Source organism: Carassius gibelio, chromosome B14 (assembly GCF_023724105.1).
Source record: "Carassius gibelio isolate Cgi1373 ecotype wild population from Czech Republic chromosome B14, carGib1.2-hapl.c, whole genome shotgun sequence".
NCBI lineage: Eukaryota > Metazoa > Chordata > Actinopteri > Cypriniformes > Cyprinidae > Carassius > Carassius gibelio.
Genome location: NC_068409.1, coordinates 22,570,112 through 22,586,998, shown reverse-complemented (window position 1 = coordinate 22,586,998; position 16,887 = coordinate 22,570,112). Strand labels below are relative to the sequence as shown.

At 38.3% G+C, this 16,887-nt stretch overlaps 1 protein-coding gene across 1 annotated transcript in view; it reads left to right on the top strand.

Annotated features, from left to right (window-relative positions):
* The first annotated feature begins 652 nt into the window (after nucleotides 1–652).
* Nucleotides 653–16,887, top strand: part of kdrl (kinase insert domain receptor like) — a 42,582-nt gene continuing 26,347 nt past the window's right edge. The window contains exons 1-4 of the mRNA XM_052574220.1: nucleotides 653–1,112; nucleotides 13,512–13,608; nucleotides 14,806–15,014; nucleotides 16,380–16,504. Of these exons, the coding sequence (XP_052430180.1) occupies nucleotides 1,043–1,112; nucleotides 13,512–13,608; nucleotides 14,806–15,014; nucleotides 16,380–16,504 (501 nt within the window). The 5' untranslated portion in view covers nucleotides 653–1,042. The remainder of the gene's footprint in view (nucleotides 1,113–13,511; nucleotides 13,609–14,805; nucleotides 15,015–16,379; nucleotides 16,505–16,887) is intronic.

Sequence of the window (16,887 nt, the reverse complement as noted above, 5' to 3'; positions counted from 1 at the left end):
TGTCTTATTATAATAGACTGTATTGTATTTTGACATTTTTATTCCTATTTAACAGATTTAACATCCGGTGCATTTGAAATAATTCAGATGGAAGGACATGAATGGACAATGCGATGCCGTACGTTGTGGGTAGCATGTCCCCATTCATAACATCAAAAAGACAAACGGTCGGAGGTGCATCCACACACCATGGGGTGTTGGAAGGTGAAAAGAAGCCACCATTATTTACTTTAATATAAAATTAGCTGCACATCCTGTTGCTAAAGTTAAAAATAAAACCTGTAAATATTTTTCCAAGGTATTTTGGCTGATATGTTATCAGACAATGCCTGTTTACTTTTGCACCTGGATATTTTAGGGACTGCTGAGGTTTGAAAGATTCTAGTTTAAAACAAGAGTAAAAGCCTGTACACATTCAAAGAAGCATTTGGGTGGGATATTAAAAAAATACATCTTTCATTTTTATCAGACAGAAATATCACAAACATTTATTTCATTTAGATTAATACTAGACAAAATATCTTAATAGATATGTGTGGGGTCAATTTCGTAGGAAAAGTGCGCGTGGAGTGAACTTGAGCATCGCTGCAGGGTTACTATGGTGACGTTGCGTCCTTCCGTCCCTGCTTCACTCATATAAAGCGTTCGAGAGTGAAACCCCAGCAGAAAAGCCGAAGGCAGTGGGGTAGTTCATCAGTCGGTTGACATTAGTTCTTTCATCGTTATAGAATTGTTGGACCTTCTTTAAAGAGTCTAGTTTTCGAAATTTCTTTCACTCAGTTTTAGGAAGGAAGAGCAAACGTCGCACCTGCCCTCGGGGGTAGTTTGGTGCACCGCTGTATCATGCGATACCTTTACAGTCACTGAGAGACCACGAGAGGTGTTTTCACTCCAGAGGCATCACTGAAAGAACAGTCTCGGTCATATCAGCGGGAACTTTTAACCGTTCACCGAGAGAAATAACAGTACTTGGACTATTACAGCCAAACAGGCTATAAAGTGACAGCTGATTACACGGAATATCCTTATTTTAACGGACGAAATGACCTCGGCTCAATCCTCAGTCAAAGGCTTCTTCATTCTTCTGCTGCTTCTCAGTTTCTTCTCAAGTGGTAAGTGCGAGCTTTTTGTCATTGTTTCTGCGCGAAAGTGAATCTACAGGCGATCTTTGGCTTTCTATCGCTGATGTTGAACAGATGCGGTTTGAAGTTCAGAAACTTTATGTAAATGGATGAAAACAAATGTCGATGTAATGATGAAAAACATTTTAGTATTGTGCTAGAATAATAGCCCACAACTTATGCCACTGAATTAATCAGCTGTTTATTGATAGTTCTGATGATTTTCATTCTAAACAATATGTTCGGTTGTGGTGAGTTTATTGCATGCATTATTCCGACTTTAATTACCGAAGAAGAGAACATAATGAAATATGTTTTGACTAATTAAATGGATGGGAACAAATATGTTAACACAATTATGTATTTTGATGCAGACATTTTACTACGGTGTTGTACTAGAAAAAATATATACATGACTAATCCGAAGGCATTGAATTTAGTGATTGCATAATGATCATTTTATAGAAATATTAAAATATAATACTTTTTTCTTTAAAGGTATCCCACTTTGATGTCATTGGCTATGTTTCTCAAAACCGAATGCACTTGCCTATGCCTTTACACAATGTTTGGTACTACATTTTGGGGATAATATATGCCAAATGCATTGTTAGAACCCATTTTGGGGTCCCAGATTTTCTCTAGGTAGGCAGATCACTGATTTTTGAGATCCAGTCATCAGTGGTCTCTGGCACTAAATGAAATGCTCAATTAGAAAGCAGGAGGTGATCTCTCCCTGCTGGGGCTTAAATCCTTTTACTGACATTTGCTAATTTTTCTGGGGACCCCAATCATTCCAGGGACCCCCAGTTGCCGCCACAGCTAATGATGGAAAAACAGTTGGGCAGTGGGCACTTCTTGAATTCCTCCACTGTCTGGGACTAGTTATTATAAGTCATTATTTACTTATTCCAAGAAGGAACACACATTGTGTTAGAAATATCAGGTGTGTTTTTGATAACATTCAACACAGTTTACTGTGAATGGGTAGTATGGGCACATCTCCAGTTCCAGTGTTGTTTTCAAGTTTGACAAGAGAATATGTGTTTATAAGAGAAAGTGTGTTGTTGACTCTGGCTGCTTGGACTTCTGGCTGCATCTCCTTATAAACAAGATGGTTAGTAATGGATGCCATTGTTCATTGTGACATAGTAGTTGAACACTACAGATACAGGTCTTCCTCCTGCTGTCCAAACAAACAGCAGCACTTACTCTGATCCAAACAGAGGAAGTACTGCTCCCCCCATGACTTTTAGGTCTTCAAGCTTTGTCTGCACGGTCTCCAAGTAGATTTCCTTGCTGTCCTCGCACCGAGCGTGGGAAAGACACATGAAGGAAGCGGATGGAGAGGCAGGAGGCACCCTGGAATTGTTCTGGCAGTAGAGGTCACGGAAATGTGACACGCTACCTGAGTAAAGATTCCTTCCCCAGACTTCTTGCTTGCTCCTCTACTCCAAATGTGTGTCAAACGCCCCACCTCAAGACAATGGTAGAGCGGAAGAGCATGCCATTATACTTTATGTTAGGAGAGTATGGTTAATCCATTAGACAAAAATAGGCCATGAAGATACTTGACGTATCCCATTTTTGGTGGTCACTGTGGTTATTACATTTAAGACCAATTTTGTAAACTGAATTATGTTAATTTATCCATGTTGTGCAACTAAGGTGTTGTCAGATATGTCACATGATTTCTTAAGAATTAAAAATTCTGTTAAAGCGGTTACATTGGAAATCCGAAATGAGTCAGAGCCACTAGTCAAACTCAGCACTAGATCTATAAATTGGACTTTAGAGAAGTGAAACACATTTTGACTTGTCTGTTAGTAGTTACTTGAATGAATGAGAATGATTAAGGATAAAATCTGTTTTAAGTAAGAGAAATATCCAATAATGCTGCTCTGTAGAGAGATATAAGGCATCTTGAAATGATCCAGATATTGCCCAGGGCTCTGTTTTCAAATTTTGCTGAACTATTTAAAGGTTACAATACTCCAGGAATTGTACAAATCTGAGAAGCCTCTGCATCGCATTACTTTCCAAAAGTCACTGAATACGTGCTAGCCAACTCGTACTAATACAACGATTAATTACTGACGTGACAAATTAGGCATTTTTCAGATTGTATGCAAAAGAAGAGCGCAAGTAGAGCATAACTGCAGGCTCTCTTTATGCTTCAAGTCTGGAAGCATTTATGCTGCATAACAGAGATATGGCTCTATACATAAAGCAAAATTATATCTGATATCGGTTATCAGGAGTTGGCCATTGAAAAGTATTACAAACTTAAAAGTTGTTAAATTATATTTGCATGAGGAAGTTGAGCCACATTTTAATTCAAATGATAATGAATCTACACGGAACATAACCTACAGTTTGCAGCATGTGCATCAAGCCTGACAAACCTTTTTCTCAAACAGGGAGTAGTTATTCATGTTGCTTAATAAAAGCTTACTGTGTATTGCAGATGATTTAATTAGTATTCTATATTAATTAGTATAGTAAGTTCAGGGCACTATATATAGTCAAAATAGGTTCAGTACTGAATCTGTACTTGCATCTTGCTATGCAGAACTTACTCAAGCAGTGTAAGTAAGGGGGACTACCGATGAAAATTAGCACTTTTGAGCTAACCCGGGTACATTTACATTGTTTTAATGTTTATTAATGTACACTGTCCCCTTTCAAAAATAAAGAAAATTACAAGTACAGTAAGCTATTAATGTGGGTGACATATGTAGTTGTTTGAACATCTTCTATACAAAATAGTACATGGTTTAAACTTGCTCAGTGTGATTTCTTTCTGGATTACATTTTTTTTCCAGGCTCAGGAAGAACCATAATGTTCCTTCTGAATAGCCGTTCAACAGCAGTGCATGTTGGGAGGAATACAGTAGGTAGGGGTCAGCCAAGTGCAATTCAAGCTCATCCACTCAGCGGTGGGGAGTCACGCAAGTACAGACTGTGCGCAGACATCCTTCTTTCTTTCCCTTTTTCATGATTTCAGTACTTTTTGCTCACTTTCTATGTATTTGTAGTCTTCTTTATTTACTCCCGTTATTAAACAAAGACATTACAGAGATATAACAAAGTCTATATTTCAGCATCCACACCAACGGAATAGTAATGTTCTATTTATAAGCACACACTGCAGTTATGTCATCTGCCACTTTAAAAGATTTTGCTTGGCTGTCAATGGTTTTATCATTCATCAGCTGGAAAAAAAAAATAAATGTGGCGAAAGTGATTCAAACAGTATTGTTCCTCTGAGTCATTATTGCTAAAGTTGCGATGTTGTCATAGTTATCATCCTTAGTGTGCACAGTCAGACAACCATAAGAGAACCTCAGGCGGTGTGCTTTGGAGACATTTATGTACCATGTTTGTGGTCATGGGTTATTTCCTCCAAGTTATCTTTTCTCTTTGACACACTTGTCACTTTGCAGGCCATGAAGGCTGTTCATGGTGCGTTATATTGCCGTTTCAAGGAGAATCTCCAGCATGGAGTATAGCACAATCGCCTGAGCTCCAGAACATATTGTGGAAGCTTACGTGATTCAAATCCACTTATAGGGTTCTTCATATTCCATGGTTTCAATATTTGGTCAAATAGGCTATGACCAAAATTACCACGCAGCCTTTGCCAGCTGTTCTTTGTTTAATTTACCGTCTTATTTCATTTTTCATACAAGTTGTATTTATGTGCTGGGTTTTCGACTCAGCATCCATAGACCAATCCGGGAACTAATCAAATCTGCATTCTCCATTGCTGTTGTCTTAACCTTATGTCTTGGCAGGGAGCAGTAGTTGTAGCAAAGGGACTTGAAACAAGAGAACACTTCAATGTATGAGAAGGCAGGCAGCACAGTTGGAGGTGTAGTAGCAACTTTTTTGGACGGTGGTCTCTAATTTTGTTTAAGAGTTTCCCTTCAGTTTGCCATCAGCTCCTTGATCATCTCATGAGTTTGTTTTACTGTTGTTTATGTGGCAGACTGGACCATCCTTTAATAACATTAATCATGTAAAAGATGTACAACAAGAAGCGGAATAACCACCATCGAACTACCACATGAATTGTACTAAATTTACAAACAGACTAGGGATGCACCAAAATGAAAATTCTTGGCCGAAACCGAAAACCGAAAAAGAGAAAACCAAGGCCGAAAACCGAAACCGAAACACCGAAAGAAATTATGCCAATTATTAGTACCATTGCATTTATTGCTATGACCGTGTACTAACTTTACTAAAATTAAGACATTGCAATTGCATAAATTAATATTAAAGTTTCAAAGATAATTACAATTACATAACTTATTAAAAAAAAAAAAAACATAAAAATACATAATTACAAATGATGCAAATATTTATTAAGCACATTGCAACAATGCACAGTATAAAATAAAATTCAAACTAAAAATGTATCCCACTCATGTGTATATTTAATAATAATGTACAGGCCTACTGGCCTGCAGAAAGGTTTTAAAATGAACAGTTCTCTCATAAAAACAAAGTGCATTTAGGTGAAGTGCATTTGAAATTTTTCTCTGTAGGACTAGAAAGTGCATTACTTCTCCAGTTGGCAAGACTGTTATCACTTCTGGGGATGGGGACTTCAGACAGATAACCATCTAGCTGTTGAGCAGTTGAGCTTGTCATCTGCCTGACATTAGAGAAATATTAGAGAGAGTGTATTTAAATAGGGCCAGGGCATAAATAAACATTTTTATCAAATTAAAGCAGAAATCTAGCAGAAAATCTAGCATAAATATGGCTACAATCTGATATTATGTATGTGTGTGTGTGTGTGTATATATATATTAGGGCTGCAACTAATGATTATTTTGATAATCGATTAATCTGTCGATTATTTTTACGATTAATCGGTTTATGTACTTATATTTTAGTTTTTTCCATTTTTTCCCCAAGTAAATTATTAATAAAGGGTCTTTATCATTCAGCATAGATTTTTAAGAGATTTTAACCATTTTGCATTGTCATATCCTCATCAAAAATATACCTGGAGTTGTTTTATTATGTTAGTAATCCTTTGTCGAACTCTTCTGCAATCAAAACACTGACCCATACTCTAGCAAAATTCACAAGGAGATTTCAAATATTGTTTTCACCATGGCAGTCCTTAGAGCTCCTAAAGTAGTTTAACATCCCAAACAAAGCTTAAGAAATCTTTGAGAACATATTTTCACGAAGTATAAGGACAAAACAGAATAAAATTGCAGTGCATTGTATTTTATTATTTACTGGGAAAAAGCTTTATAGCTTATGCTGTGAAATTGTAAACAATCCTTCGAAAAAAAAGTGCCAATGGCATGAAACCTGAATGGAACTCACAATTTAAAGTAAAATCCATCAGAAGGTTGTCCAGAAAAAAAAAATTGGGACACACACAAAAAACCTGCTGTGTGAAAAAGAGCAGTGAATACTTAGAAAAGAAGTGCATTTTAAATATACTCAAACATTTACCTCTCTCATTCAGTCATAATTAGGCTGCAAGTCTGAATTATGAACTGGTAAACGACAAACTGATCACATAACATGTTTGTAAAGCTTTAAATGTTAACTGTTAAAAAGCAATGTTATCAGCTTTTATGACTAAACATTTGCAAACAACCTTGTACTGGAGAATCTGCACAAATAAAATTCTTAGGGGCCGTTCACATATCGCACCTAAAAACGCGTGGAAAACGCTAGTCGCGCCGCTTTCTCCTTCTTTCCAAAGCGCTCGGGCAGAAGCGCCCCTGAGGCGTCTGCCTTTGCTAAGCAACCATGACGTACTCTCTCCATGACGTGCCCTCTCCATGAAGACCCGGAAATTTCAGCAAATGATAAATGGATGCGGTGTGGATGCGCCTTGGAAAAACGGGCGCATCGCACCGCGTGCGTGTCGCGACCGCGTCGCTTCCATTATGAGAGTGCATACTGCGCGCCTACATAGGAAATAACGAACATGAGCACGCAAAAGACACGATATGTGAACGGCCCCTTAAACAGTTCAGTAGTGCAGAGTTTACAGGTTACTCTTCATTTTAAAGGCTCAAAGTAAAGTACTCCCACTTCCCGCTGAATGATGCAGAGACGCTGTTCGGGAAGCACGTGACATAAAACGAGGCCAGCTATTATTGGCTATTCGCTACTTCACCTGCTGTACTGGCTGAGTAAAACCTCCGGTGGCTCATTACTGCCACACTTTGGTCACCGCAGATTTGAAATATGCACGAAATGAGCCGCTTATGGCAAATAAAATTTATTTAGCGACGAATCGATTAGAGATGTTCCGATACCCTTTTTCTCTTCCCGATACCGATTCCGATACCTGGGCTCAGGGTATCGGCCGATACCGAGTACTGATCCGATACCTGGGTGTATATCTGTATATACAGCTGTATATACTACTAGCCCTGTGTAAATTGCTAGAATTTTTTTATGGTGTGCTTCAGACAGATCCCTCAATAAAACATGAACAAATACATGGTGAACTACTGTATTTATTACAGTATTTTTATTATCTAACATGAATTTGACAGTATTATTTATTTTCTTATGCAAAAAAGAACTTCAAATGCAGCCAAAAATCTAACACCGCAAACTAAAAAAGGTATTTAAGTTTTACAATATAACTGTATAAAAAAACTGCAACAAAAAAGATCTATTAATCAGATAATCTCTTTACAACAAAACAAGTAAAAAACAAGCAACCATCTAGGCATAATTATTATTATTATAGAGACGTATTATTATTACTGTAGGCTACAACAGTAGCTTTATATATTGTCAATTTACTCATGTAAACCAAACATTTATTTTAATGGGCTGCCATGAAGATCTTTGAGTGTCTGTGTTTATGATATGACAGTATTCTCAAATGAAACGGTAAATTCTCATGAAGTGACGGTTTATGCGTTCGTGTCCTCATGACACACAGCAGAGACTACAAAACAGCGAGCTCTCGCGCATCTGTGCCAGTCACCCACAGAGATGTAGATTTTGCGGGAGTAATATTTAAATAGTATTTTGCAGTTTAATATTCACAGACACTAGTATATATTCGGCTACTGTCTGGAGCCCTGCGCTTTGACCTACACGGAAGCGACTGAACGCAGCTGCCGGTACTGAATATACTCGAGAGTCTGTAACTACCGGTACTACAGAGACATACTGCTAACCACTGATCTATAATATAGTAGCGGCTTCACTGTGTTTTGGCAGTTTAGAATGTGATGAGTGATCCAGTCATATATAGATAAGGGCTGCTAACGCGTTTTCATTTCTTCTTCGCTGCTCTAAACAGGGGTTGCTTGTGGCAACACAGCACAACTTCCTGTGTTTTCAATGCATTTTGAGCAGCGAAGAAGAACCGTGCAGCAGTTAGGCAAAGCTTGCGGTCATAACTAGGTCTTTTTTAAGAAAATGGTATCGTATCGGTATATGGGTTCATGTACTCGCCGATGCCGATGCCAGAATTTGTTGTGGTATCGGAGATATTTCCGATACTAGTATCGGAATCGGAACAACTCTAGAATCGATTACTAAATTAGTTGACAACTATTTTAATAATCGATTTTAATCGATTAAATCGATTCGTTGTTTCAGCTCTAATATATATAGTAGCCTAAAGAACAAAATAGCCAACGTATTATTATTATTTGAGGCACTTTCTTGCAGAATTCCACTGAACATATCAGACAACGATGGTGCATGCCACTCATCTGGTGCAGAGGCGAGTCTTTTTTTCTGCGCTCTGATCTGTCTCCTGCGCTTGGCGCTTCTCCGTCTCCACGCGGGTTCTCCGCATCCAATCATCCGATCATTTCTCGTGCGCGCTGCCTTATTTCCGCATCCAAGTAATGGTTTTATAACGCGGATCAAGCACATTCGCGATGAAGTGCAGAGGATCCGACAAGATCTCAGTGAGACGTGTGCTAACAGACTCTATAAGACTGTACTTTTCTTTGTTTTCACTTCGTGGTCCGTCTTAATCTCTTTGTTAGAAGACGCTTTAGTGCTGCGAATAAAGGAGTAAGAAATGTTCTCACTGGTGTTAAGTGAATGTCGCGTGGAGCTCTTGGTCTGCGCTATGCAGGTGCACTTGCAGGTCGCGGTTTCTGTTTGCGTCATCACAACATTTCGGCCGAGTTGTTTCGGTGATAAAAGTCTTATCGGCCGAAAACCGAAAAGGCCATTTTCGGCCGAAAATTTCCGGTGGCCGAAATTTCGGTGCATCCCTAAAACAGACATATTATAACAGTTTGTTATATAGCTCTCAGAAATAGTTGATTTTAATTGGCCACTTCTGTATTGTTATGGTCAAATACATTTGATTATCCTACATGTGCTCATTTCAGGCTTTCATCACTATGCTATCGCTTTCTTCTTGCATAACAACAACAACAATTATAATAATAATAATGGGTCCCACATTATATTAAGGGGCTATAACTACTATGTACTTACATTATATTAATAATTTGGTACAGTGCATTTATTATGTACATACATACTTATACCTGCATATAATTAGATCTGTAATTATTTCATGAAATTACATTTATAATTACAATAGTGACCCATCCATTACACCTTAATCCACGCTTAAACCAACCTAAAACACTAAACCTGTCCCTAAACTTAACAGTATCCCACCTCAATAGTGTTTGTAATAGAATATGAACACAAAATGCACTGTACTGTACTTATTTTTTGATGTAACTAGTTAAGGCCACTTAATATAAAGTGAGACCCAGTTTACTGTACATTACCAAGCATATTACATGATTTATGATATAAATGATATAATGGGGGAAATTGTACAGTCACAGTATCTCTTGTCATAATATTTCAGCTTATATAGCCACATTAAATTTCTGTCTTGCGAATTTCCAGTACTTATTGAGTTTTACAAGTCCCAGAAGGGTACTTTTTCTTCTTCCGAAAAGACAGGAAAGAAACGAATGTGTGATTGGTCGCGTGCAACAGATGCCTGACGTTTTGGTTCTGTGCCCATGGACACACTTACTATTGTTTTACATTATTTTTATTTATTAAGAAGCCTTCATTGCTTGTAAAGCTTTAAAATCACAATGGATACTGTGGCAAGGTTAAATGATTAATACATTTCTATTGTTGTGCAAGTCCAAAAAAGATTAACCCTGCCCCGTCCTCAGAGACTGCTTTACCGGTACTGTGCATCACATGGGTGGACAGGAAGCACAGGCAGTCATGTACCAGCCACAGAGTAGGGAATTCCGCATATTATGACCAATACTTACTGGGCTGCGACAGGATTTCCTCTCTACAAAAGACAGTGCACACGTAAATTAAATGACATCTGTAAAAAAAATCAAACTCAAGCATCATCTAACTTCATAAGTTCCAGCTTTTTAACGTCCAACAGGGACCAATGACATGTTATGTTTGCTGAACAGTTTTTTGGTCAAAATGTTTTGCAACACAACGCTGATATTATTTATAGTTCTCCAGAAGTCAGCTTTCCATGAAAGCCCACACATCATTTCAGTTTAATTTCAGAATTTTTGTCTTTAATCTCATTCGACATTTAAACCTATCAATTTTGTGCAGGCTTCTCTGCTCTTCTGGACATGATCCTTCTCTTGTTCTTCCTCTCAAAACTACAAACATCAGTTAGCACGCCTGATTGACTGATTGCATGATTGTAGGAGGTCAGAAGGAGCGCAGCATTTGACAGTGACATGTCTTTCAAATGTTCCCACGAGAGGCATGCAGGCTAATCATGCTGAATATGGCAACCCACGTAGCATCAGCGCTGTGTTTTTTCCATTCATCCATGGTTGTAGTTTATTTTTAATAGGCTTTAATGGAAACCAGGTCCCAGGCCCCTTGAAGCACCACAACAAGCCTCATTTTTGGCATTTTTCAGTCTCTGTGCTGGAGGAATGCAGCACACAGCTGGCGGAGAGGGGGGCGAGGTGCCGCACTGAGGTCAGCACTGGGCAGACATCAGGGGCAGGTGGGGGTCTGTGTGCTGTGGGAATACGTGGGTGTACAGGGACAGAGACAGGAGGTTTTTATGAGAAAGTACTCTTCTTAAGTGGGCTGCTGGGGGCCCCTGCTGAACACGGCAGCTGTGAAGACAGCGAGAGTTGTTGGGTTTTATAGGATGTGATTCACTGCTCGTGTTTGCATGCAGGCGTACATCTGCGAACGAAGCTTCGGGGAAAAATAAGAATATGTGGATGTCAGCAGGAATCAATAATTCGCATAAAAACGTTTTTTGGTATTAAACCAAAGCTTCTGTGTGGTAAGCAAGCATTTAAGAGCAGTCAAATCCAGTTTGACTCACTCTGACTAATATCGCTCCGTTGTACAGTGTGAGTAGCATCTTCTTGTAACTCTGATGTAATGGATTAAGATGTACAGTGTTTGATCAAAATGTGTGATGACATAAAACATGAGGACAAAATGTGCAACATACGAGCTTAGGAAATTTCATGATTAATAGTGTTGGTCAGAGACGTGAGGTGGACCTGCAAAGTTACTGTCTTTGACAACGTTTGGTCTGCGGCTTTTTTGTCATGACTTATGAAAGACACCAACATCACAGCAAAGACATTTTTAATGTGTGTTTTTAATTTCATGTGTAAATGTAAATCTATGAAACAGATATCTACAGAACAGATTTGTAGTGCAATAAGAGAGTCACCATTAGGGCGGGGTGTTTTTTTGAGAAGGACATCTGCGGTTATGTCTGGTTATGTCTCATCTGGTCAGAGGGTAGTATCAAGCTGGTAGAGGTGTGTACTTTGCATGAAAAGCTCTAGTTACATCCGCCCCTTAACTAACCTTGGACTGTGAAACAACAATGATGTTGAAACATACTGAGAGGAAGTTCATATTAAGTGGCAGTGTTGGTGTAGTAAGTTCATTCTGTAAATGCAGCTGTGTTTTTAAGTCATGTGGGGGAAAAACTATACATGCGTACTGGAACATGACTTTCATTTTTTATTAGTAAGTGTGTTTTATCAGAGAGAGTAAGATAAAGTAATATGGGTGAAGATGAGAAGAAAATGAGTGTTGTGTAACCTTTTTAGCTTGTATTTTGAACATAGACGCCATATTACAGAACTTTACGATCTTAAATCTTAAGTTAAGATCTGACTGTTCTGAATGATATTCGAACTCAAATAGTTACCAATACTATTATGGGTTGTTCACACTTCTTTTAACTTGATATGGGGACTTAATAATGAGATGCACATGTGTGAGGTGCAGAAAAAATTAGGATGCCTGCAAATGCATAAAAATTTAATGCAATTTAATTTTTGTTAATGCAAATGTTCACTATATGGATGTCTTTCATCTTTGCATCACTTTTTTAAATGACTCACCCATGAGCATTGTCCTTTTAGGACTGAAAAACTGGTGATCTGCATTGCGATGTTGGTCCACTTGGACCAGAATCAAAGTTCATGCTGATCTAAGATTGTATTTTTCACAAGGGATATTTCCCAGAAGGCTGTTCTTATAACCAAAAAATTCAAAATAAAACAGTTTTTGCCTGGCAACACAAACAACCTGTGTTACCGTGCCACAACAGAAAGCGTTCAGGGAGTAAGTTCAAAAGAAGGAAATCACTTCTGAGACGAATGTCACTCATCCTGGGCAGCAGAGGGAATGATACCACTTCCTGTCCCGAGTGTACTTATGGCTCCTATCATCAGCTTTACCTGGCCCCGGACCAGCAGTGAACCTTCACTGTAATAATAGCACACAGAAGAGATCTCGAGAGATCCGAGTAAAATGAAGCTCTTCATCAGAGTATAAAAAGGTGGCATTATGCAGAGAGTAGAAAATAGGGACTGACTGATGTGAAGGATGTGTTTAAGGACATCGGATTCATCTGGGGTCTGCCTTGTTCTCTCACACACATGCTGACAGAGGTGACCCCTCCGTGGGGTCACAGCTGTACCTCTGGCCTCCCTTCTCTGATGTAGAATGTATACACATGCTCAACCACACTGTGTTCAATTCTCTGCCAGCTCAAACCTGTCCAGCACAGACAGTCCAGCTCTACATGGGAGCGGAAAGGCTATTACCTAACATTCTGAATCAGAGTTTCCAAATTACACTGTAATGATCTTGTACTTTAGAGTGTTCCATTTGTGGTTTGCTTAACCACAGTTTAGCACTGTGCTCGTATTACAATTCACCAGAAATAACTGTAATGCACATCTTAAAAAAGTTGACAGTCATTTAGAAACCTGGAAACTTGTTGTGGTGTTGTATTACTATATTCAAGGCTGTCAATCTGACCACATTTTGGCTTTTGTGGGATGTACTTGCAATGTTAGTTTGTCACTGATTGTGTGTTTTGCTGTATTGCGTTTTCTGTAGGGTTGGCAGAAGGATCTCATCTGCCTGATCCACAGCTGTTTCCTGCTGGAGACACACACCTTCAACGTGTTGGTAGCAGGCTCACACTCATCTGCAGGTACTGTGTCCATCTCACACAAACACTAAATCTAGAATATGCTAATTTTATTGATATTATACAATTTAGCATTCCAGTGTTCAGCCAGAATAAATTTAAACTCAATTTAGAATAACATAAAACAACAAATTATTTAAATAGCTCTTTTAAAACCATATTGTGAGAAATAATTTATTTTATGTTTCACAGAAGAAAGTTATACAGGTTTGAAACATAGTAAATGAGTAAATGACAAAATGTTTATTTTTGTGTAAACTATCCCTTTAATTCTGTATAAACACTTGGGTGGCAGCTGGTGTGTGTCCAAGCACACAGATCTCACACTATAACTCTTTAAAACAAAACTCATTTGCTTTTGCTTTGACATGGGATGAGAGGCTCTCAGAAAGCAATATAGTACCAAAATAGCTATGCCATTCAAATGTAGCGGAAAGAGAAGGGGACGGGGGACTATTGAAACATACACATTTAGACTCTGAGAGAGCATTCCATGCTATTGCAGTCATGCCAGGAATGCTGACCCTAAAGAATCTTAACTAATGCAATGCTTCCCTAGAAGGCCGTGTGAGCCAGAAACAGATACTGCCTTTGGCTCTGGACAGAGATTTGAGGCTTGAGTTGCATGACCCATCAGTTTAAAGGCAGCAGTAGTATGTGAGATACGTCTGATTCTCCACTAGGGTCCTTGATATTTGCCCTTTTAAAAAAACAAACCCTGTTTGAAGCATTTGAAGACTTCCATTCAATAAATACCTGTTCCCATGTGAAAGTGGGACACTAACAAACTTTAAAACTTTTCAAAATAAACCCTACTGAGAATATGGATGAAGAATCTGACATGCTCGCAGAGTATTAAACTCATTTTCAATAATTCAGACAGAGCTCTTGTAGCATTTAAAACAAATGTAACCAGCAACCGCAGAAGCATCAGTCAATGAAGGATTTGTTTTAAACCGGTCATTTTTTGATTCATTTCAGTTACTTTTAGGATTGTGTGTGTAATGCTAAAGTAAACTAAAAGTGGTTGGTTTTATAATTTTCCTGATTTTGTTCTGTAATATACGACATGAATTGCTAAAAATCAAATGTTACAGCGGCAGATACTCACTGCAATGATCATTTAATCTGGCATAAGCCTACTTGGCTATGAAACTGTCCCTAATGTTGCTGATGTTTTGTTTTTATGGCTTACATTAGTGGATCAACTTCCCTCCGCTGGAAGCTGGCTAACAGAAATGTGTCATCGGTACTGATTAAGCCATGTGGGGAGGGAATGCACAAACACTGCAGCAAGCTGGTCATAGACAAACTGATGCACAATGACACTGGCTTCTACACATGCAGTCACCAAAATTCATCTCAAAACTCTAGCAATCAGGAGGTGTCCACATATGTTTTCGTAAAAGGTAAGATAATTAGAATCCTTATTTACCTTTTTAGCATAAACCTAGAGATTGTACCAAATCGGGTTAGTAATACATTTATATATATATATATACTTGTGTATACTGTTTTTGGTTACAAATGATCCCTACAGGATAAACTAAGGAACTTGGCCCTTTCCTTCCAATTAATTGCCACAAGGGATTTTGAGGTCTCTCTGTGTAAAACAGGACCTGGAAAACCCCCAAGCCATTAGAAAAGCTTGAGATTTAAAAAAGAAATGAAGTAATGAGAAACTTCACCTCATTGTAGACCTGACTGAAACTAGAACAAAGCCATAAACCTGTTATCCGGGCAATGGAGCTAGTAACTATGCAGCTACTGTATGACTGCACTCACATAGAAGTTTTGAATCACTGACTACTGGACTGTATCTGCAAGACAGAACCTAGCTGTCATAAGACTAGGAAATCAGTGACACACAAAAAGGAAGGATTTTATATTAAGCTGGATGTCTTTAGAGATGGAAACAGAGTTTGATTGTTCTGGAAGCCTGGTCTTTGATAATTTCCTGTTTGGGCTTCTGCTTAGAGTCTTCCTGTTCCTTTCGACAACTGCGTAAGCTGTTAACATTTTAAGTTGTCCCTCAGTAGATATTGTAATAATGAACTGAATTTAGCCTAGCTTTTAATCAAATAAATTCATCCTCGGTGAGCATACGAGACTTGTTTTTAAAAAATCTAAAACCTAAACTTTTGAATGGTAGGATATATCCAAAACAGCTGATCTGCAGTTTATCTATAGCAAAAGACAGTAATAACTTTAGCTGTGAAAATGACAACAAAGCTCGCTAAGTCTCTGGGTCACCAACTGTTGTGTTTAGCAGACCTCTACAACTGCAGCATGCTGCATATATAGCCAATTTAGTACCTGATAGTCCCCTGGTTCATCTCACTATGTGATTCCACTGATTATATGAGATAAGTTTGTTAAAAAAATATATTTTATTACATGAACACTGTCAGCACACAGAAGATCTTGTTTGTTTAATCACGCCAATCTCACAGCATAGCTCTACAGTAACATCCCCTCCTGCCAAGCTGTTTCTGTTTCGCTATCTAACAGTCTGTGTGGCAGTTTGCTGTTTAAAGAGAAAAATGAGCTGACTTTATCTGGGATATTTAATTGCTTCACCTTGGCTGGATGTCTAGGCATTGCCTGTAGTCTAAGAATTCATTGATAAAAGACTAAATACTTATAAAAATGGCATTTTAAATAATAAGTGAGTTAACGAATTATGTTGTTTCGGGTCAGTAAATTAGCTTTGTTCTCTGGAAACTGTTATTATGTTGTGCTTACTGTATTATTTAATTCATTTTGAATCGTAGATCGCAATAATCCATTTGTGGAGGCTCACAGTGTAGCAGAACCACTTTATGCATATCGGAAGGATCCTTTTTTTGTGGTTCCATGCAGAACAACATCCCCGAATCAACAGGTTATTCTTGAGACTGTGAGTATTTTTTTTATATTAACGGCACTGTTTTCATACCCACTTCATATAAAAAATATTTGCATATAATTTACGGCCACATGCAGAGGAGGTGAATATTTAACCTGCTTTCCATGCCTCAAAAGCCTTGAATATGGAAAAAAAAAGAGGATGTATTTTGTATGATCTGACATTGACAAAAGTGCCTGGTTGTTTCTCACACCCATCAAAGCCCTGAGCATGTGTGTATAGATAGAGATAGTGTGCCATAGGCTCTGGGAATCTCAAGGAGGACTAAGGAGTCACTCTGTCTGCTTCCTGTAAGAACAGGAAGGTAGCGTTGTACTTTTGTTTTTCTATGAAAATAGAAACTCAGGTTATAAATAAAGCAACTTTGATCATGT